This window comes from Eublepharis macularius, chromosome 8 (genome assembly GCF_028583425.1).
Source record: "Eublepharis macularius isolate TG4126 chromosome 8, MPM_Emac_v1.0, whole genome shotgun sequence".
NCBI lineage: Eukaryota > Metazoa > Chordata > Lepidosauria > Squamata > Eublepharidae > Eublepharis > Eublepharis macularius.
Genome location: NC_072797.1, coordinates 142367773 through 142389332, shown reverse-complemented (window position 1 = coordinate 142389332; position 21560 = coordinate 142367773). Strand labels below are relative to the sequence as shown.

The 21560-nt window shown below is 50.7% G+C and overlaps 1 protein-coding gene across 1 annotated transcript; it reads right to left on the bottom strand.

The window, feature by feature from the left end:
• Positions 1–1690: 1690 nt before the first annotated feature.
• DUSP4 (dual specificity phosphatase 4) lies at positions 1691–19227 on the bottom strand. The gene is made up of 4 exons (XM_054986750.1): positions 18826–19227; positions 9774–9910; positions 6995–7214; positions 1691–6202 (listed from the first exon to the last, which is right to left on the bottom strand). The coding sequence occupies exons 1-4, from the start codon at positions 19193–19195 to the stop codon at positions 5823–5825; spliced, it is 1107 nt and encodes a 368-aa protein (XP_054842725.1). The 5' UTR covers positions 19196–19227; the 3' UTR covers positions 1691–5822.
• Positions 19228–21560: the final 2333 nt, after the last annotated feature.

The window sequence follows — 21560 nt, the reverse complement described above, 5'->3', positions numbered from 1 at the left end:
GTATTCCCGTGACTGGTTGACTGTGTTTGTAAATGGTTGGTTATTGGGAGGATTTTTTTTCATACCATTCAAATAATTACTGGTAAAGGACTTAAGACTGCCTGTCACAATGCAGTTGCAAGCACTGGATTTCTTCTTGTCTCTTAATTTGCAGGATCTTCAAAACTTTCAGTGGGGAGGGAGGGGCCGGTGGTTTTGTTTGCAGGGCACATAAACGATGTATACAGTGAATCTTAATGGTTTTGATGCCTAACTATTTCTGTAGGCACTAAAGCACTAGCTTTGCCTTTTTAAAAAACAAACCTCTTTATATAACTTGCTTATGTAGCTAGTCTTGCGTTCTTGATACCTTTGGGCCATAGAAACGCATACAAAGTCCCACTGTGCCTGTTCATTATCCCTGAAGCTGGGATGTCGCTGATTCTTCTCCCCGCCCCGCCCCGCCCCCCCTTTGCTAAAAGAGGATATTAGATTCTTTCAACCAACGTGGTGGAATTTTGCATAAAACCAATGTAACAGATATTACTGTGCTTTGACTTAATGTCTGACCTATAGTTATTTGTGACAGGTTAAGATTCAATAAACTCTTTTTAAAAAACACTTGGAACTCTGCATTTTGTCTTTCTAGCATGCCTGTCAATAACATCGCCACTAATTTTCCACAATGGCTTATTCTGCTTTTGAAACTCAAAGTGGTTGTTGCGTATGTATTCCTGTTCCACAGGTGGATACGGAAAAAAGGGAAGGTGGAATTGGAGCATTTCATTGACGCTGTTTTTTCGTTGCCCCTGTAGCTAAGATATAGTTGGCTGAAACCGATGGGATGGTTGATTTCTAGCATTCAGGAGGGGCCTTACATGGCTCCCTGTATCATGTCATGACTGGCAGAACCAGAATAAATTATGCAAAACAAACATGTTCCATGTGCATAATGGGATAAGATCCTCCGCTGTGAACAAGGGTAATATGACGTGCGCTACGGTGCATCCCAAGTGTTCAGGGAATAAAGTGCTGTAAGTGCACTGGAAACTCACTGGGCAGATGCTGTTGTGGGGGGGATACACAATTGTAACACTGTATTTTGCTAATTAATGAACATCAGCCCCAGGAGGCAGTTGTGTTTCTCTGTCGCTTCTCAGAACTCTCTGGATATTTCACAGAGCTCAATAAATTTATTCACTTGTGCCCCACTTTTCTTGCCAATTGACAGCCTGAAGTGGCTGACATCATTCTCTTCTCCAGTTTATCCTCACAACAGTCCTGTGAGGTAGGCTAGGCTGAGACTGTGACTGGCCCAACGGCACCCAAACAAGCTTCCAGGGTAGGTGGCTGGGAGCGGGAATTCTAACAGTTGGTGGCAAATTGCCTCAAAACACAGACGGTCTGCCATGGCCGCCTTTTCTTTACAATGACTATGCAAAAGGAAGGATGCCAGGTGCGTTTCAGAAGCCAAGAGTGACTGGCCCAAGAAGAGCACTCTGCGGTAAGGGGCCCTGGCCCACCCGACACGGGGCGGTTGCAAGGAAGTGTCCTGCCGTGGAGGCACCCGCGTGAGCTGCTCCCCCAGCCCCGAAGGGCTCCCTCCCGGCTTCTGAAGAATCTCCTGCAGCCGTGGAGGAAAGCCTGGAATTGCTTTTTGCTTCTCCAACAAAGCAATCAAGTAATTTCACCCTTGCACAAAAGGCAACAATGGCTGGAAATGTATTTATTTTTTCTTCAAATGATCCTTCTTGGCCAATAAATTAAAACATATTCATAATCTAAAAAAATCTCACACACAATAATCAAACACACGTTTAGAGACAGAGGGGGGACCCTATGTAAAAATACAAGTACAAAGAGGTGGGAACTGCGGACGTTGCACGGTGTGGGTCCTTTGTATCAAAAGGTCAATCGTGAAGGTAAGGGAGGGAGCCAAAGCACCCCCCCCCCCAAGAGGAGGATTGAGACTCCCGTCTTTTGGCAACAGAGGGGAGGATCAGGCCTGCCTGGACACTCAGAGGCGGCCTGCAAGAAGGCAGCCTAGAGCCCTGCAGTTCAATCCTGCCCCCCGCCTCCCCCCTCGTCATAGCAGACAAGCAAATATTGAGGAGGGGGGTTGGAGGACGCATGAGCCCTGCTCCGTCAGACCCTTGGTCCACCCAGGCCAGTGTCTTGTCTCACACAGTGACCAGTCAGTTCCTTTGGAGGGCCAAGAAAAACAGCTCTGGTTTTGCTTTCTGGGGGCTCATCAGTGCTCAGGACCGAAAGGCCATTTTAAAGGTACTACTTCCCTCAGTTTTGAGGACCAGTTTTCCTGGTATTAAAAGCTGGCTGGGGGGGGGGGGCGGGCAAGAGAGACAGTCTCTGGTAAATCCTCAGTTGGGCTACCTCACGAGTCTATTGCTAAGTCAACGCTTCAACTAAAGCTTTCCTTACAGCAGTTCTTGGGATGACGTTTACTGCGGTGAGGTTTAAAAAGCACAAACCTGCAATTAATGGGAATATTTTTAAAGCCTTTTCTTTAAAATGTGAAGATGCAGGCTTCCAGATACAGACTTCCAGTTTTCACATATTTATATTTCAAAGAGGCAAACTTGTAATTGTTGAGGACTTCACTAGAAGTTTTGAGTAAGGCCAAAAACATTGCAAAACACCTCAGCCCAACTCCTCAAGAAGGGTTTTGCATTCCTCTCTATTAGGCATGCCCTGAGCTCCCTTGAAAAGCCATCGCACTGAAACAGCAGTTAAAACCTTTGGCTTGGACCTAGCCTTGCCCTGAGGCCGGATGAAACCTGCACCTGGGACAGCAGACTGGGGTGTGTGAATGGACTCTTTCCTGCCACAAGCCAAGGAAAACCGCAACCTCTTGGCACCTACACCCTCGGTGAGAGAATTAAAGCCATCCAGTCTCCTGGAGGCACCTAGCAAACAATACCAGAGGAGGCTCAAGGTTGTCGTGTGGGTCACACTGTGCCCCCTGCAAGCGGCCAGGCTGGTGGCTCAGAGGGCAGTGCCCAGCCACAGAGGGAAGAACAGCGCAGCCAGGGACTGGCCCCTATTGCCTGGCCTGCTTCACATCACAAAGTATGAGAACTTCTCAGTTCATGTAGGATTTCTGGAAGTTTTATTTGTCCTTTATTAATCCAAGTAAAGAATGGGGGGGGGGGTTGCAGGGGGGACCTTGCAAAAACCAATCCTGGCCGGGCAGGAGAAGAGCGCAAAAGTGGAAGGGCCGGTCTCTTACCTTAAGGATGAAAAGGAGGGCTCCCAGGTTAAAGCTGCCCTCCCAAGGCTCGTGGCCAATTACAAGCCCTTCTGCAGATTCCACGCACACACATTCCTCAACTCCTGCCTCCCTGGAAGGGCTGGATCCAAGCCTCAGGATGCAATTATGTTTAAATGCTGTTTCCAGAGGTGGGAAATTCTGCCCTCAGAATTCCTCTCCCTAGAAAGATGGCGAACGTTGTTTGCTATGGATTTGTGTCGATTCAGTTTAGAAATGCCAGAACTACCGCTCTACTGCTGCTTCCCTTATTTCCCTAACTGCTTTTCAAATGTTCCAGAATTTTGCAGGAGCTGATTCCAAGGGCTGCAAAAGCCTGCAAGTTGTTCTTTCTTCTCCAAACTGGAAATATTTCAGAAAAATGACAGTCTTAAGAGGGCTTTTTCTTGCAACAACTGGATTAGGACAAAAAAAAAAATCACTCTTATGAGTTAACAAGAGTTATATCCCCTAACATTACAGCTAGTACTTTTGATGAATGATTCCGTTTTTGAAAGCGATTGCCAAGAGAGTCAGGGTTGTAAATGGGGAGCTCAACTGCTCACAACAAAATTCGTTTAGATCCTTCACTGTGTTGGACCCTCAGTGAGGTGCCCCTTTGGACGACTGAAAAGGCCGTGCTGCAGCTCACAGAAAAGCTAAGCAGAACGGGAACGGCAGTAAGGGGGCACCTGGGCAAGATCAAGCAAAAAGCTCACAAGGATCCACTCCAGAACTGCAAGGTATGACGACAGCTGCCCGTAAAAACGGCTTGGACAAGTCCACGGAGCAGTCTCTTCAAGAGCAGTCTCTCTCTGGGACAGGATACAAGAGTGCGGCAATGCTACTGCCGGAATTTCCAGAGGTGGGGCAGTGTTCAGAACAGAATGCTGAACTCAACAGACCTTGTTTTCTAAGCCATCAGACCCCATTTTTAACATTCTCACTCTATACTCTTTAAGTCGTTCAGCGGCATGCGCAGGGCTCTCCTAAGCGGATCACCCTCTACATACCACTACGCTGTCAAATCATAGGCGGAAAAGCTTTCCTGTTACATACTCACAGAATTCTGTTCTGAAGACCTCCCAGAACTCATTTCCACATCAGAGTAGCTATTATTTCCTCCCAAAATACAGGAGCATTAAAATAGATTGTATTCTATGGCACTTAGAGCAACTGAGGCTAAATGGGGCAACCCGTAACAAAATCATTCCCCTTGGAAGCCACAACGAACTGCACCTCATGCGCTCACAATGAGCGGGAAGGCACAAACCATCAGCCAAACTAGAGATGTTATTCAAAGCCGCCTTCCCTGGCCTATTGGCTTCATGGAAGCAGAGGCAAGCAGCCCTGGAGGGGTCAAGCTGATGGGGGGAGACCCTGACCCTAACAGCTCTCGGCTGCAGAAAGAACTTGTCTCTCCTAAGCATGACCAGAGACATCGATCCAGCCCTTCAAGTCCTGCTGCATGACGGGCTGCCTACATAGAGGCCAAGATGGTCTGGGCGAGAGTTTTCTGTATACTTCATTCCCGACCTTTCCTTTCTTACCAGGAAACTAGGCAGCTTAAAGTCCCTGCGGCAGTAGAGCTTGTCGTTCAGGGATGGTGCTTAAAATACTCAGAGTGGCAGTGCTGTTATGGCAGCACACCCGGGAGTTTGAGTGTTGCTTTTAAGATCCATCGAATTGTGTCTTTTCCTCTTGCTTGAGAAGACCACAGGTTCAGGAAGGTCTGTATACAGATGCACCTGCAACAGGCTGGGCTTTCAGCTCAGAGAGAAGGAAGGCGGTTTACTCCTCACGAGCAATAACAACACCTTTTTCTACCCAGGCTCACCCCTAAACTCCAAGTGTGAGAGAATGCCTCAATACGGAGGACATTAGTTCCTCATCTTCAAGAAAAACGTCTGGAAATGGGACCCATGTTTGATGTGATCAAAACTATGTCGAATGTTCGTCAACAGCAACATTTACAGATCCTGAAAGCGGATTGGCAGTTAAGTCAGCCAGTACATCTCTTCCTTTCAACAAACCTGAGCTTGTTTAAAAAAAAAATGTAACTATTTGGAATCTGTAACCCACCACCAAATCAAAACCAGGCACTTCAGAAAACTCTGCCCCCCCGATTCAGCTGTAGTTGCAGGTAAATAATGCATCGTAACTGGGGGCACAAGGCGCAAAAGCACATCAAAACCTTCGTCTGTCCAGCTGAACAGGACTCGGATGAACACGGCGCTGCAGCTCCGGATGTACAGCCAAGGGCACAGCGGCAACCAAAGCAGGCCAAACAGGCCCCCTCCCCCCACACCACAACCTCCCCCCGTTATATTTTTAAGGATTTCACAACTTCAAGTTTTTTTTTAAAAAATGAGGTAAGACAGCCCAAACAAGGACACACTAGAACTCCCCCCCCCCGCCCCCGGTTCTGTTCCGGCCACAACATTCACGGTAATCGCGCCGTCTTTGGGTGGATTCCAACTGCTGTTGGGTGGGTAGAGTACTTTATTGCAGTTAATCTGTGGCCGACGGGGCTATGAGAAATTGTTCTGTGCCAGGGTACGACCCGTGGCCACCAACTCTAGCAAGTGGGGGAGGTGGTGATGGGGCTATGTAGGAAAGGGAGGTTGCTGGGAGTGGCGTGCACTGCCACCGAAACTGGGAAACTGAAGACAAACTGGGATGTGGGAGTGGTCTTCCCCCGTTCCCGCAGCATCCCCGAGGGGCTGGTAACCTCCGCGGCACAAGATGTGGCCAGCACCTGGGACTCAAACTGGAGCAGCTGTCCCATGAAACTGAAGTTGGGAGAGATGATGCTACGGCGCTGCTTGACAAACTCAAAGGCCTCCTCCAGCCTCACTCGCTTTTTCATGATCAAGTAGGCCAAGCAGATGGTAGCCGAGCGAGAGATGCCAGCTTGGCAATGCACCAGGACCCGGCCGTGGCACGCCTTCACAGAGTCTGGGGGGAGGAAACGAGCAGCAGCATCAGGACACGTCACGCCCCAAATCCAGCCCCTCTGAAGTTACTTCGCAAGTCTTACCTATGTACATAAGCGGACCCCCTTCTAGCCCCATACCTTCCAACGCCCCAAAGCTGAGCTCCACCCAGTGTTTTATTTCTTTTGCTTCATTTATACCCTGCCTTCCTCCCCGCTGGGTAAACAAAGTATCTTAAATCGTTCCCCTCTCCTCCATTTTCCCCTCACAATGACCCTGTGAGGTAGGTTAGGCGGAGAGTGTGTGACTGGCCCCAGGTCACCCATGGCAGAGCAGGGAATCGAACCTGGGTGTCCCAAGTTCCCACGCTAACCACTATACCACACTGGCACTCGGTAAACAATAAACCACAATGAATAACCCATAACTGGGCAAGGAATAGTGCAGAACCGACTAAGCCTTCTCTCTTTATTAACATTTGGGGGGGGGTAAATTTCAGCCTGCTGAGGTGTTCTGGTGAGCTCAAAATCTCACACTCATTTGGTTGGTCCTTGGATTGTACTTTGAGAGCCAGATGGCTGCTAACAACTCCTTTGTGGCTGTACTTCTGAAGCTCCAGGTGGGCTGGAAGAGCAGCATTTTACTTGGCAGGTCAGAAGCTGCCTTAGATGTTCTCCCAGAAACTGGAGACTTCCATGGCTCCAGAATTAAGAGCAGAGCTCTAAAACGCTTGAGCTTTAAGCCTGCTTCCCTCTCTCCCCAGCTACCCCATTCCCAGCACCCAAGCATTATCCCTTCAAAGCTGGGGACATACCTATGTATTCAATGGCTTCCATGAACCAGGAGCTGATGTCCGTTTTGTGGTTGTCTTCCACCGGTATGCATTTATATTGAAAATGTCCTTCAAAGTGGTTCGGGCAGTCCGACGAAACGTTTAACAAAGCTGTGATTCCCAAAGTGTCCAGCATATCCCGCCTTGCAGCATGAAGCGCGCTGCCAAGATACAGGAAAGGAAGGATTTCTACTGGGCCACCCTGCTCCAGGCAAAGGAAGAGAGACAAGAAGGAAAAAAACTAAGCCAGTGTGACTTGGTGAGAAAACCAGGGAACTTCTGATAAAGGGAAACCTACTTGGACCAATTAGAGTAACTCCTGAGACGACTTCTTGTAGAGGGTTGGGAAGTGGATAGTTAAAATCTGGGTTTCTTTTGCAGGGCTGGATACATCCTGTGCTAAAAAGTATCTAAAATCTGGCATTATGTACTAATTATCCAGATTAAGCCAACTTCCCTTATTTTTTCATGAATTTTTCTGCTAGTCTTGAGGAACCTCCTAAACCCTGGCCAATGGCAACGGTGCCAAAGGTCTTCCCAGCTTCAAAGATTTCATCAGATGTTGCTGCTACTTTCTAAACAAGGACAAGAGTATCGGAATTCTGTAGGCTGTACCAAACTGGAACTTTGTCACACTTCTACAGAATTTTATTTCCTTACTTCACGTATGCCCTGCCTTTTTACCCAACGGGGACCTGAAGTGCCACACATCTCCGTTCCTCCACTTTATTCTCACACCAACCCCCCCCCCCCGAAGTAGGTTAGGCTGAGAGTGTGGGGCTGGCCCACAAGTCCACCCGGCCAGGTTCCAGGCCAGAGCCTCCAAGATCCTGGTCTAATCCTCTAACCGATGCACCACACTGGCTGTGTACAAGCCCCAAATGCGGAGACTGTGGCAAACAGTTTTGAAATCCAAAATATACTTGAAATAACACACACCTTTGACTGACAAGCAATTGTTCATGTTCACCATTTCCTTTTAATGCTCAATAGTGTCTACATTTTGGGCAGTCACAGTAACATCATATGTTAAACATATTTTTTTATACTGCTCTTCCTAGCCCCTAATGTGGGATCCCAGTTTCTCCCCCAGAGCATGAATATGGATTTAAATTACATTGTTCTGTTACATGCAATACTCCACAGGCTTATGATGACTGGGGATAACTGGATGTTAACGGCATACAGGAGCACAAGCATCACTTAATTTCCAGTCAAGAAGAACACACAAGGCATTCAGCTACTCCTGTTTGGGCACATGGATCTCTGTAACATACATGGTTCTCCTAGATAAGGGTCCACATTTTTTCTAGACAGCAAGAAAAGGTTCCATGAGTTACTTATCTCTTCCAGACAGAGAATTGTGCTCACAGAGAGAAAATGTTGCATGGATATAAAATAGTCTACAGAAGTAAAATTTGTGAAAATTGACTCTATGGAAACAGAATGCTCCCCAAAACAGATGTGGGGGGAAATTGCAGTACTTCCTTGCTTGCAATCCCTAAATTTACTGCTTTAACAATCAAATGCATCATTTCTAAGTTAGCATGTAAAATGATCAATCTTGGCATATTTATGACATTTAATAGTGTAAGTGCCTTAATTTTCTACAAGAAAAAATATACTCCGTATATGAGAGAGGTGCAAAGAATTACACCAAATGATAATAATATAAAAACATTCAGTTTATATACCGCCCTTCAGGATAACTTAATGCCTACTCAGAGCGGTTTACAAAGTTTGTTATTATCCCCACAACAACAAACACCCTGTGAGGTGGGTGGGGCTGAGAGAGCTCTGAGAGAGCTGTGACTGGCCCAAGGTCACCCAGCTGGCTTCACGTGGAGGAGTGAGGAATCAAACCCAGCTCTCCAGATTAGAGTCTGCTACCTTATCATATATATATCTAATTTTTATTTATTTATTTTTGCCACCTGAGATGTAGGGAAAAATTAAAATTGTGAACAGTAACCAATTACTGTAGTAAACAAAGTGTATTTGGACAGAAACCATCTATACAGTCACAACAGGACGGCAGCATATTTTTTATATCAAGTTAACTTTAACTCAAACTTTTCACATTGGAGTATACTAACTGACAAAATTTAACACAGTTAACTGTAATCCTGAAAGTATACACAGGAGTTATTGTCTAAAACTGTGGTCTGACTTACATAAAATAACTGAACTATACATTTTGAATGAGTCCTTATCTTTAAAAGCATTTTACTCTTTCTTAAATAAGTTTCTATTTTAGTGGGTTGGAGGGTTTTTTTGTTTGTTTTTTTGTTTTGCTCCCCTCAGAATTACCGAATTCTGGCCCAGTTTGGTGTAGTGGTTAAGAGTGCAGGACTCTAATCTGGAGAACTGGGTTCGATTCCCCACTCCTCCACTTGAAGCCAGCTGGGTGACCTTGGGTTAGTCGCAGCTCTCCCAGAGCGCTCTCAGCCCCACCCACCTCACAGGGTGTTTTGTTGTGGGGATAATAATGACATACTTTGTAAACCTCTCTGAGTGGGTGTTAAGGCATCCTGAAGGGTGGTATATAAATCGAACGAAAAAAAGAATTACCAAATTTCCATGCGAAGTATTGAAAAAGTCACTGGGAAAAATGTCCCCCCCCCCCCAATTCTCCTATTCTTTCAGGCATTCACTAGAAGAGAAGACACTCTTATGCCAGGGTATAAACAGCTTCCTTCGGAGACTAATTCAATTTAAGCCTGGTGGTGAGGGGGGCAGGTTTAAGCATAAGAAAGCTGACCTGATCATGCTGTGGGGTACCACAGGAGCTGCACCCATGCTCAAGAACATCCACAGAGGGCACTGGAGATGCAGTTGCGGGAGATTTGGTCTTTGCACAGAATTCGGGATACTCTGAATGAAACCTCTCGTAGCCACCTGAAAGAGAAATCGCAGCACGTTACATCCTAATACTGGCTTGCGGGGGACAAACCACACATGCCCAGCATCAGCTGGGGGATGGCTTAAGACCCCAGCTGCACCCTTGGGGCAACCCCTTCCTGCTCCACCCTTAACCCAGACCCAGTTAGCATATTCTCTCCCACCTTTATCGCTGCCCCCTACCCTAAAAGGAAACATTGAATCCTGTGCGTGCGTGCGTGTTTACTATGTGTATATACAAGAGCATGGTACTTACATGCTGAACCATACTGTCGCTATTTTTAATCATACTTTTGCACTGTCGTTTGTTGAATTAAATTATATCCTGGTGTTTTACTTATTTGTACTGTATTTGTAGTTACGTTCATAAAGATTCCAGTGGACCAGTTTGGGTTGCTTTCCTTTTTCTAACTGTCAGAGACATACAGAACTGTCAGGAGGGTTACAGGAGGCGGCTGCACCATGCAAAGTTCAGGGTATAAATAGCCAAGACTGAGTAATGTAAACGGCTGTGTAAGTCACAGCAGGCCTTGGCTAAGGGCTTGTTTCCTACAGTAAATCTCGACCAATGGGAAGCATTTCCATCAGCAGAAGGGGGGCCTCCTCACCTTGAAACGCTGCTCCCGAGGGACGGGGGGGGGCAGAACATCATGTGCAGCGAGGAGGGGAGAAATGGCAAAAAATAAATACGCCCCCCCCTTTCCATTAGGGCCAGTTTCCTGCAGGATCCAAGCCATTGTCGTCAGATATTTCTGCAAATAATTTCTTAGACCTCTGCTTGTACTGTTGTTATCTCGAACACTCGAGACACAAGCAGTCCCCTGAGCCGCTGGACCCAGCATGCGGCAGAGGGGTCCCGAGAAGGATCCCTGCCGCAGCCAAGTTTTTATGGGGGGGCCTTCCCTAGCCCCACTCAGCACACCAATGAAAGCATTTCATTGGTTTTTCTAACAAACTAAGCTTATGATGAGACCCCCTAACTGACAGAAGGCTGTGCCCTGGTGCTCTGTACCAGTATGAAACGTGCAAGGATACAGGTGGTTATGGAAATGGTGGCTATGGAAACTGCAAGCAGCAGCTTTAGGATACTGAACCCCTCGTGGGAACTGCTTGGTTACATCTGTTTTAAGTAAGCCAGCCAACTCCTTCCTGTTCCACCTAGATAATCAGTGAAATGGCAATATATAGTATTTCCGCTTCGGGCCCTCCATTCTTCTTCCACGTGAAATCCAGCCACTGAGGACTTCGTATTTTCCTGACACCAAGCAGCTGATCACCAAGCCCCTTGTGCCGACATCCAAACAACAGGGACTGCTCTTTTCCTAGCATCACAAACAACCTCAGCAGGGATCACCAATGTGGTTGCCAGGCAACCATGGCGGTCACAGGTACTCCTCCTCCTCCGCTGCACTTGACGCTCCGCTTGAGATGCGAGGGCTCTGGGAAAATGCAGAACCATTTGGGGGGGGGGGGGACTCTTCTCCCCTGCCCCAAGTTTTTGCATCTGTTTTTCCAATCAGAAATTTTTGAGAAGCACCAAAATAGCTACTATGAAATATTTTCCCTTTCGGAATGAGCAAAGTTTTTTTTTTTTTTAAATGTAAAACAATCTCCCCTATTAGGGACTGAGATTTCTTCTGTTCTCATCTCAATCGCTCGCAAATGCTAAAGAACTCAGAAAGGAGGAGAACTTGGTGCTGGGCATGATGAAGCTGGCCAAGCCCCCTGACCCACAATGTCATGCGCAGATGACTGGGTGGAGGGAGACCTGCGCTTCACACTGGGTTGCGGAGAAGGGGCAAGGGGCAAAGGAGCAGCAGCAGCACTTCTCACTCTACTCCCCATTTCAAGTCATCAAGCCCCCACCCCCCAAAGCCCTCTGGGCATATGCAGAGGATGCTGGTGAGCTGGCTGTGACGCTTCCTGGGCAGGAAAGATCCTGCCACTGTGGTGCATGCCCTGGTAACACCCAGATTAGATCACTGCAATGTGGGACCACCCTTGAAGAGTGTCTGGAAGTACTGCAGCCAGAGTACTGACTGGAGTGGGTCATAGGGGCCATATCGTGCCATTGTTGTTCCATGTTCATTGGTGCCCAGTTTGCTTCCAGGCCCAGTTCAAGACATGGGCATTGACCTTTAAAGCCCTACACAGCTTGGGGCCAGCATACCTAAAGCGCCACCTTCTCCCATATGACCCTACCCATCAACTCCTGTCACTTTTGCAGGCCTTGCTTCAGGTGCCCCCGACATCTGCGTCTGAAAAAGGGCCCAAACTTGGGAACTGCCTCCTCAGGGTGATCTGCCTGCCCCCTCTATTGCTGTCTCCTGCCAGCAGGCGAAGACTTCCTTTCGTCTGGCCACGTCCTCAATACTTGTTCTTGCCCTCCTCTCTGTTCTTGGCATTGTGTGTATTTATAGAATTATTTCTATGCTATTTTAAATGCTTTAATGTTCACTGCCTTGGGGACCCCATTTGCACAGAAGGCAGCATACAAATCTTTTAAGTAAATGCCCGAGCTCTCTGCATATCCTAGAGGACTTGGGGGAAAGGGGGGTGAACAACACAGCCGTCTGCTACAGGAAGTCAACATTTCTGGACCCTCAGACCTTACTGCGCGCCCTTAAACAATGAGCTCTTGCACTAAAGCACCACAATTCCTCAGCCAATATCCCCTTGGAATACTTTTTGAGGTCATTAAAGCCAACCCAGGTCCCTCCGTTTCCCACATGAGCTAATGCTTACAAAAAAAGTCGGTTCATTGTTACTTTAAAACACATAATGAGCTGTAAGAACTTTTAATGATATTGGGTAAAATTTCCATAAATGCAAGCAATTCACTGAACGGTTCTTCTCTTTGCCTTTATCCCGGAACTCAAGGATCAGGTGACAGTTTTAATTTTTTTTTTTTAACTGAACCAGAAATGAACTCCCGGGGTCTCCTGTTGAAGGGACTTGCTCAGGATGGTGCTCTGTGCCAAAAGACGCCCCGAGTCTGAAGTCAGGGCACGCTGGCTTCTACGTGTGACACTATCCAGCAGTCTCATCCGGCCAACACTAAAAACCTTTCAGCAGAAACAAGCGAGCAACAGGGAAACCAAAATATTCTGCCATCATCAAAGAACTAAGAGAAGTGCCCGTGAAGACTAGTGGTTAAGAGCATGAGCCTCCGAGTCCTGGATCCATTCATTCATTCGATCCAAATCTTGCCTAAACTGAGTAGGTGATGATAGACAAGCCATTATCTTCCAAATTTCATGTGGGGCTGACCTATTTTACAGGACTGTTGTAAGGATTATCAAGGTAACACATGCCCCTCCAGATATCCTACTACATAAAAAGCAAGCCCTATCGGTGACAACCCACTTTCTAACCTTGCGCAGGCACCCTCTGGCCTGCGCGAGGATAGTCATCACCAACATGGCTTGCTTAGGACGGGGCGGGGAGGGCCACGCTGCTCTTCTTCTTTGTTGCTGCAGCAGCCTCCTTGGGGCCTGCGGAGGGTAGCGCTGCTGTGGCCACGGAGACACCAGGGAGGCCCAGCAGGCCCCAAGCAGGTCAGGGCATCGCGACTGGCCCTGGAGCGCTCCTGCACTTGGCACCAGCCTAATTTCAGCCCCAAATGGAGCCGGTGCCGAGCGCAGGAGCCCCGGAGTGCTTCTGTGCTCCGCAGCGGGCTGTTTTCTAGCACTTGGGCTTGGTTGCTCGTTTCATGTAAATGATAACCATCACCACCACTGCTGTTATCTCTGCCAATGACAATAAAGGCAAGACAGATCTTCCGCTAGACCAACTTTCTGCTAAAGTCCAGAACAAGGCTTTTCACTTACACTTAAAAAAAGATTTTGTGCAGCTCAAAAGCTTGCCCATCATTGCTAATTTCTCAACACCCTTCTTGGTAGGGCTGCCAACCTCCAAGTGGGGCCTGGAGTTCTCTTAGAATTTCAACTGATCTCCAGACTACAGAGATGGCTCCCCTGGAAAAAACAGCCACACTGGAGGGCAGATGCTCTGACTAGCACATGTCCTCCGAGCTCCCTCCCCAAACTCCAGCCTCGCAGGCACCATCCTCAAATCTCCTCGAATTGCAAAAGCTACAGTTGGCAACCCTTCCTCTTGGCCAGCTTCAGCAAAATGCTGAAAGTATTGCCACTTCAGGTTGCATTTTGATCATTTACGTCAGGCTAAAGAATCTTGGCACACACCCATTCTTTCATATTGTACACTCTAAGGCAGACCCCCTGCCCATGTGTATTAGCAACCCAGCTCCAAATAACCAGATGGGTGTCCGTTCTATTAGCACCATGCTATTATGAAATGAGCAGCTTTCATCAAATAAGAAAGGATTTAAAAAAAAAACACGTTTTGGGATGCAATGCAGACTATGAACTTATGGACACTTTCCTGAAAGGAAGACCCACTGGATAGCATGTGGCATTACTTCAAAGGTGACCTGCTTAGAACTGCTCCCACAGCTCTTCCAGGTTTCAGAAAAGACAGAATGAGGGGGGCGGGGGGGGCGGCACACTGAGACGCCATCACTAAACATTTGGAGAAGAGCCTGGCTCCGTTCGTCCGGACTGAACGGCTGCACATCTAAATGTCAGATCCTGTACATATTATTGCTCCCTGGAGTTCAACAGAAGTCCTAAAAAGGAAGAGGGACTACCACTGCTGCATTGTAGAGCATTTCTCCCCTTTAAACCCACAGTTTTAGCTGGATTACTGCCTAAATATTTAGTCAAAGTTAGTCATGACTAAATCCTACTGAAAACAGGAGATAAATTACTCACGACGACTAAACTAAGCTTCTTTGATTTCAGTGGGTCATTGTGACGAAGTTTGGTTGGGCCTTCAGTTCTAGAACCGGAGTATCTCTTAGCTGGAAAAAAACGTTTCTAGTTACTAGCAGTCAGCAACAGTAAACACAGTTCCAGTTGCTAAACTTGTGTAGGACAAAAAGAAATACTCCAAATCTCTGGGAATCAGCACCAAACTTTATGCCTACAGGTCACCTGGACTTCTTTATAAATAAATCCATTTAAAACATTTGTATGTTTGTAAAGGGTCATCAGGTCACAGCCAAGTTACGGCAACTCAGTAGTGTTTTAAAGGCCAGAGATTGTGTCCCTCTGTGTAACAACCGTAGACTTCTTTAGTGGTCTTCCATCCAGGAACGAGCCAAGACCCACCCTGCTTAGCTTCCAAGATCAGGCCAGCCTGGCATACTGGATAGTATTTACTAGGGCATACCTAACGATCCTTGCCAGGGATCCCAGGGATAGCAATAATGGTTCACAACGCAAGCGGGAAGTCTTTAAATAGACTGCACAGGAACACACACTAACCAGAGAAGAGCAGGTCGGTAACAACCGGTCTGGACTACAGTGATGAGCTCCACCGGGGGATGCTTTGGAAAGTCTTCTGAAAACCGAACTGGCCCAGAAAGCTCCACGGGACTCACCAATCTTGCGTTAATTATGTTTCTGGACCCATTTAAAAGTGCTGGTCTTGATCCTTAGAGCCCTGAACAGCTTCAGTTCCAGTCAGAGTGCCTGAAGAACCACCAGGACGTTCCAACGTGTGCCCAACATCCCCCAAGAGGATCCCACTACAGGCACCTGCACTATTCTAGGGAGCCTACAGCAAAGGCGCTCATGAATGCCTTCTCAGGAGCCACCCACAAATGGTGGAACTCTTTTCCAAAGAGCTGAGGACGTCCCACCATAACAGGGCTCCCCATTGTTTTTTTTTAAAAAGCTGTGAATATGACTGTGTTGCCTCTGGGCATTATCTGTTTTAACTGGAGTGCTTAGGGTTTTGTGATCTTGAAAACATTTTTAATTAGACATTTATACCCCATTATCCTTCCCAACATGGACCCTAAACCAGCTTACAATATCATTCTCCTTTCCCCTATTTTATCTACACAATGACCACCCTGTGGGGGGTGCAAACCTGGGGCTCCCAAATCCTAGTCTTACATTCTAACCACTATACCATGCTGTACTCAAATCACCTTGAACGTGCCTTACTCGTGGAGAAGCAGCCTGTAAAGAACCTAAATGCATCAGGAGACTAAAAATAAACAGCGGTCAACATTTGTGCAACTTTGTCACTCCACCCATTCCCCAATTAAAGCAGACGATTTGAATTTAGGCACCCAAGCAGCAGAGTGGGGTGTGTGCTCCATACAACAAACACAGCTCAATTCTCTGTCCTGAATGAGCTAGGTTATCCAAAACTTATGCACAATTTACTCTGGTTGTCAGTCATGAGAGCGCCAAAGCCCACCCCCCCAAATCACTGGAAATGTGTTAACTTCTTCTCCTGAGTTTTCAGCAGGCATTGCCCACTTCCTATTATATATTCAAGGGCTGTCCCTTAAGTGCTGGGCTGCCCTTTAAAGCAGATCTAGAGAAATGCATCACAAATGCCAACGAGCCCTTACAAATGCAGTAAGGGCTGAAAATAAGGCAACATCAGAAGTAGGTCACATGGCTGAAAATACAGGTTCCATCCAGCACTGTTTGTTTCAAACACAAGCCACACACACACCCCGCTCCCAAAAAAACCCCTCCTACTTGACCACCAATAATCCAACAATAGGCAGGTTTTTACACTCAGAATAAAAACACCGAAATCAGTACCAAACTGCCCCTTCCCATCAGCCGGGCCACTTCCAGACAGTTGGTCACCCCAAGCAAAGCAGACCCCATCATCTCTTGGGCCAGCTTGCAGGGTTGGCCTTGGGGCCCAGCTAACGGTGGCCTAAGTCCAGGAGGTTGCACCAGCCCCCTTCTGTGCTGCCAATGGCCGGAAGCCTCGGAAGGGCCCTCCCCAGAGGCTCTGGCTTCGTCAAAGGACCAGCCCGGTCCATCAGAGACCTTCCCGCCAATTCCGATGGAGACCAAGTATCAGAGAAGGACCAAAAGCCAGTCCCTGCCCTGGCCAGCCCTGATGCAAAAGGTGCCACTTGCTACTGCTTGCAAGCTAAACGCTACGGCTGGGGGGGGCGGGGTTGGTAAGGGGGATCAACAGTCACAGCCTCTTCAGCCAAACAGGAGGAAACTTCTCCCATGCTCTCAGTGACAGGGGATCTGTCCAAACCGCCAGACTCACTCTCAGGTTGGTAAGGGCCTGTTATGAAATCTGCCATCTAAAACTGCCATGTCGCTTGCTATCCAGAACAGCAAAAGCGTTCCTTGGGAAAATTCTCTCTGCCAAATAAAAGAGCTTTACACTCAGGTACGTATGATCCAAACAAAGTTACGCACTTTTTTAAAAAAACTACATTTAAACTTGGGCTTAACCCATCCACAGTACTCCAGACCTTGGATATAACCGGCTGTCAATTAAAACCACTGGAGTCAGGTGCTAAGAATTAAAATGCAGTTCCTGCTGCTCAGAAGGCCACCCGGCCTTACCCTGAAGCAACCTGAAACTGTTGCCTCAGGCTGGTTTAGAATTGCTGCAACATCCCCTTCTGGCCCTTGCGCCATTTCTCAGCAGGCCCAGGGCTCCTGCCAGGCGGCCCCCTCTGATACCGAACAGGGAGGACACGGCTCAAGAGCCAGCCCACACCGCGGCCAGCCAGTAACTCAGGAAGGCATTAAAAGGGCCTCAGGCAAAGGCACATGAACAGATGCCGGGGGGGGGGGGGGCGCCAAGTGCGTGACCCCTGCTACGCCCCCTGCAAGCCACAAGGCCGCACGGGGAGTTCCAAGCGTTCAAAGTCGATTTTGTGTAAGTGTCCTTGCCGGCTCTGCTATGCACCAAAGAGGCAAGCCCACGGCTGAGCGCGCTTCTTCAGCGGCGCAAACGGAAACCGTGAACCGCGTTTTATGGGACACCTGCATGCTTCCCGCCCCGCCCCGCCCCCCCGCCCCAGCACATGCAGTCGTTTTCCTGCATCGCTCGGTAGCCGGGAAGGGCAAATAGTTTAGTTCGGATTCAAAATTATTCTGAGCACCCCCAGGGGCTGAGAAGGGAAGCCATTCGCGCAAAGAAGAAACAAAAGAGAAACGACAGACCCTCCGCGTAAAGAGGGTTGGGAGCTGCGGACTTTTCAGGTGTTACAAACGAGCTGAGGCTCAGCGGCGGAGCCTCCGCTTGGCACGCAGGCGGCCCCGGGTTCGATCCTCAGCCCCTCAGGCGAAGGCGGCACACGAGGAGACCCGGGAGAGCCCCCCTCCCTCTGAGCAGCCAGGCCCTTCTTGCGGTCGCGCCCACAGATTTGGCCCCCTCCCCTTTAAAAAAGCGGCTCAAGAATGTCTCACAAAATAGAAAAAGGTAGCGCACTGGTCCATGTTCCGGAGACCCCGGCCCCCCCGCCCACCCACCCCGGGGCGCTCAGAGCGCGGCCCCCGAACCGGCCTTTGAAGCGGGGCTTCGAGCCCGGACCACGGCGGCCCCCCGCCGGGGACTGCCGCGCCCCTTCCGCCGCCCGACTCCGCGGCCTCAGCCGTTCCTCCCCCCCCCCTTCCCAGGGGACGGGGCAGCCCGGCCCGGAGCAGCCCCGCAGGGCCCTCGCCCGCCTTCCCTCCCTCCCGGGGGCTCCAGAGGGCGCCGCGGTGGCTTCCCGTCCAACAGCCGCCGGGTCCGCCGGGCAGGAAGCGGCCAGCGGAGCCGCCAGGAGGGCCGCGAAGGCGCACGCGGGGGAAGCCCGGCGGAGGCCTCCCCGGCTGGGCACCCGCAGGAGCGCCGCTGCCGCCGGGCCCGCTGGCCTCGCAGCCGCACGGGGAGGCCGGAGCTCCGGGCGGCGGCCAGCCGGGAGGTCCGCCGGGGAAGCGCCCGGGCCCGGCTCCGACTGCCCGGCGGGGACGGGGCCGGGGCCGAGGCGGGACCCGGGCAGGCGGGCGCGCGCAGGGCCTCCCCCCTCCCCTCCGCTCCCCTCCGCGCGCGCTCCGCACCTTGCAGCAGGCAGAGGTCGGCGCGGCCGGCGGCGTCCCTGCGCAGCGCGCGCACCACCAGCGCCGTGGTGCTGTCCTCGCGCAGGGCCTCGGGCCGCGCGCTGCGCTCGTCGTAGACCACCACGGCGGCGTAGAGGCCGGCGCGCAGGCGGGCGCGCGCCTCGCCCTCGGCCGGCAGGATCTGCTCCAGGCTGACCGAGCCCTTGGCGCGCCGCCGCACGATGGTGTTGCAGCGCACGTTGAGCGCGCCGCGGATGTGGCCGGCGCTGTGCGCCAGGAAGGGCCGGCAGTCCAGCAGCAGGCACGGGCCGCGCTCCTCCCGCAGCAGCCGCCGCAGCGCGCCGCAGTCCAGCTCCCGCAGCTCCGCCATGGCGCGGCCGCCCTCAGCGCAGCGCGCAGGGCCTTCCGCGGCGCCGGCTGCTCGGCCGCGCAAGACCGGGGCGGGGGCGGGGCCTGCCACTCCCCGGCTCCGCCCCCCGCTCGGCCTCCCCCCTCCGGACTTCTCTCCGCTGACGTCACAAGGGAGGAACGTAAACAGGCGGCCGGAGCGTCGCCGCCTCCATTCATAAAATCGGCGGGCCCGGAGGCGCCTCGCGCTCATTCATGAGGAGCGGAGCGGGGGCGCGCGCGCGCGCGGCTTTGTTGAGGGAGGCGCCGCCGCTGCCGCCGTGGCAACGAAGGTCCCCTCCTGCTTCGGGCGGGCGGCCCAGAAAGGCGGGTTTGCTCCCCCGGCGGGCACAGCTGCGCTTCCCTTATCCGTTCAACACGTATGTCTCATTCACACGTTACTCAAAATGATCCTGTGCGCCGTATGCGTTTTGTTCGTGTTTACAGAGCCACTACACTTCAATGTTTAGGTGCTCACGGTTTTTAAAACACCTTAAGTATAAATCTAGAACTGTAAGGTGCGAAAATGCCCAAGTAGGACTGGACGCGGCGGCGGCGGCGGCGGCGGCGGCGGCAGCAAACGGGCCCTCCAGCTGTACGCGCCCGCGCCCGACGATTTCCAGGGAGGGCGGGGGGAGAGCCAAGGGGCGCTCTGGGGGCCAGGAGGGGAGGGTTTGTGCCTCCCCCCCCCCGCACTGCTTGCACTTTCTACCAGCAGCAATCAGTTTAGAGCAGGGGTTTTTTTCTGGGGAAAGAGGTGGTGGAACTCAGTGGGTTGCCAGCACAGGGGGCAACTCCTGGTGGGAGGTGGTGCCCCTGGTACCACATGTGCAAGCGCGCACACGTTCCTGGACCGTGCAATGACATCACTTTGGAACAAGGGGAGAGTTTTTTAAAGTTTAAATCGCCCTTGGCGAAAATGGCCACATGGCCGGTGGCCCCGCCCCCTGATCTCCAGACAGAGGGGAGTTGAGATGGCCCTCCGTGCTGCTCGGCGGTGCAGAGGGCAGTCTAAGCTCCCCTCTGTCTGGAGATCAGGGGGCGGGGCCACCGGCCATGTGGCCATTTTCAAGAGGTGCCAAAAAGCCCTGGTTTAGAGGGGAGAGAGAGAGAGAGAGAGAGAGCGCTGCTGGAGAAGGTGTGCTCCCCCTGGGTGCTTCAGGTTGGGGGGGTTTAAGACCCCTCTCCCAGCTGGGCTGCAGTTCCAAACTAAAATGGGCTTGTCCGCCCCTGGAAATCTCAGAACATAACTGGTCAAAACTGCCTGGCCTTCATGAGGACATTGTAATATGTGGTCCTCAGGGCCAAACTAGACATTCAGCCATGAAGAGTATCTGGGCAGGTGGAGCAGCAAAAACACAACAAAACCCTTCCCCCCCCCAGTACTATTTTGGCACAGAAAATGGCTGGGGGAGACGGAAGCCCCTTCCCCTGCAGTGGCGTTCCAAGCCCAAATGGGCTGTCTTTTTATTTTTAAATTGCTGTTTCCTGCAGCTGCTGTGTGACTGTGGAGAACCCAAAATGCGTCAAGGAAACCTGGACGCCCAAACACCCAGTCGGGCTCTGAGATGGTTCAGTGTTAGGGTAACTCTGCCTGCCCTCAGGACCAAACCACGAGTTAACATTTGCCATGTGTTTGCCGCAGGGACTGGAAGCACCACAAGGACCCGGTTCGAGTTGGGACCGTGGTGCAGGGGGAGGTGGGGCTCTTGCCCCCCATGCCATTTTCTTGGCTTGCAACAATACCAAGAGTGCTGTTTGGTCTGGCGGGTCACATGCTGCCCACATGACAAGGCAAATACAGCTCTTACAGCACCAGGCTCTAAGCGACTTTGGTCACTGGATGGACGGGACGGTGAAGAGTTTTGGACCCCTCCCACCTCCATCAGCAACATTTCCTCTTCCTATCCCCTCATGCCAGCCCGTGCTTTTTGCCAGCTTGAATATAAAAGGTAGTTGCTATACCACTATAGTAAACACACTATCGAGATACAGCTACTGTTGATTTTCTTTAAAAGCCTGCCATTGGGGGGGGGGGGGCAAGCAGGCACAAAGGGATGGAGAAGGAAAAACCCCTCCATGGCATTGCAAATGATGCATTCACGGCTGCAGCAAGAACACAACAGGGGGAATCGCACACACATGCCCTGGTGGGGAAGCAACCTAAGGTTCACATGTTAGCTGCTCCCTCTTAAGGCGTAGAGACCCCTGGCGTGTTTGGCCTCTCAGAGGTCTCAAGGCCTTTTCAGCCAGCCCTAAGAAGGATCAGCTAAGATTTGAGCCTTGGGCGGATTAATCCGTGCTTCCAGCTCCTGCCACGAAGCGCTTTGGCTAAGGTGATTCACACG

Excerpts from the sequence above, each read along its gene's own strand:
- DUSP4 (XM_054986750.1), bottom strand. The coding sequence starts at position 19,195 with ATGGCGGAGCTGCGGGAGCTGGACTGCGGCGCGCTGCGGCGGCTGCTG. Across the intron at positions 9,911-18,825 it reads CGACCTCTGCCTGCTGCAAG|GTGGCTACGAGAGGTTTCAT; the intron begins GTGCGGAGCGCG and ends TTTCTCTTTCAG. Across the intron at positions 7,215-9,773 it reads GTACCCCACAGCATGATCAG|GGTGGCCCAGTAGAAATCCT; the intron begins GTCAGCTTTCTT and ends TGCCTGGAGCAG.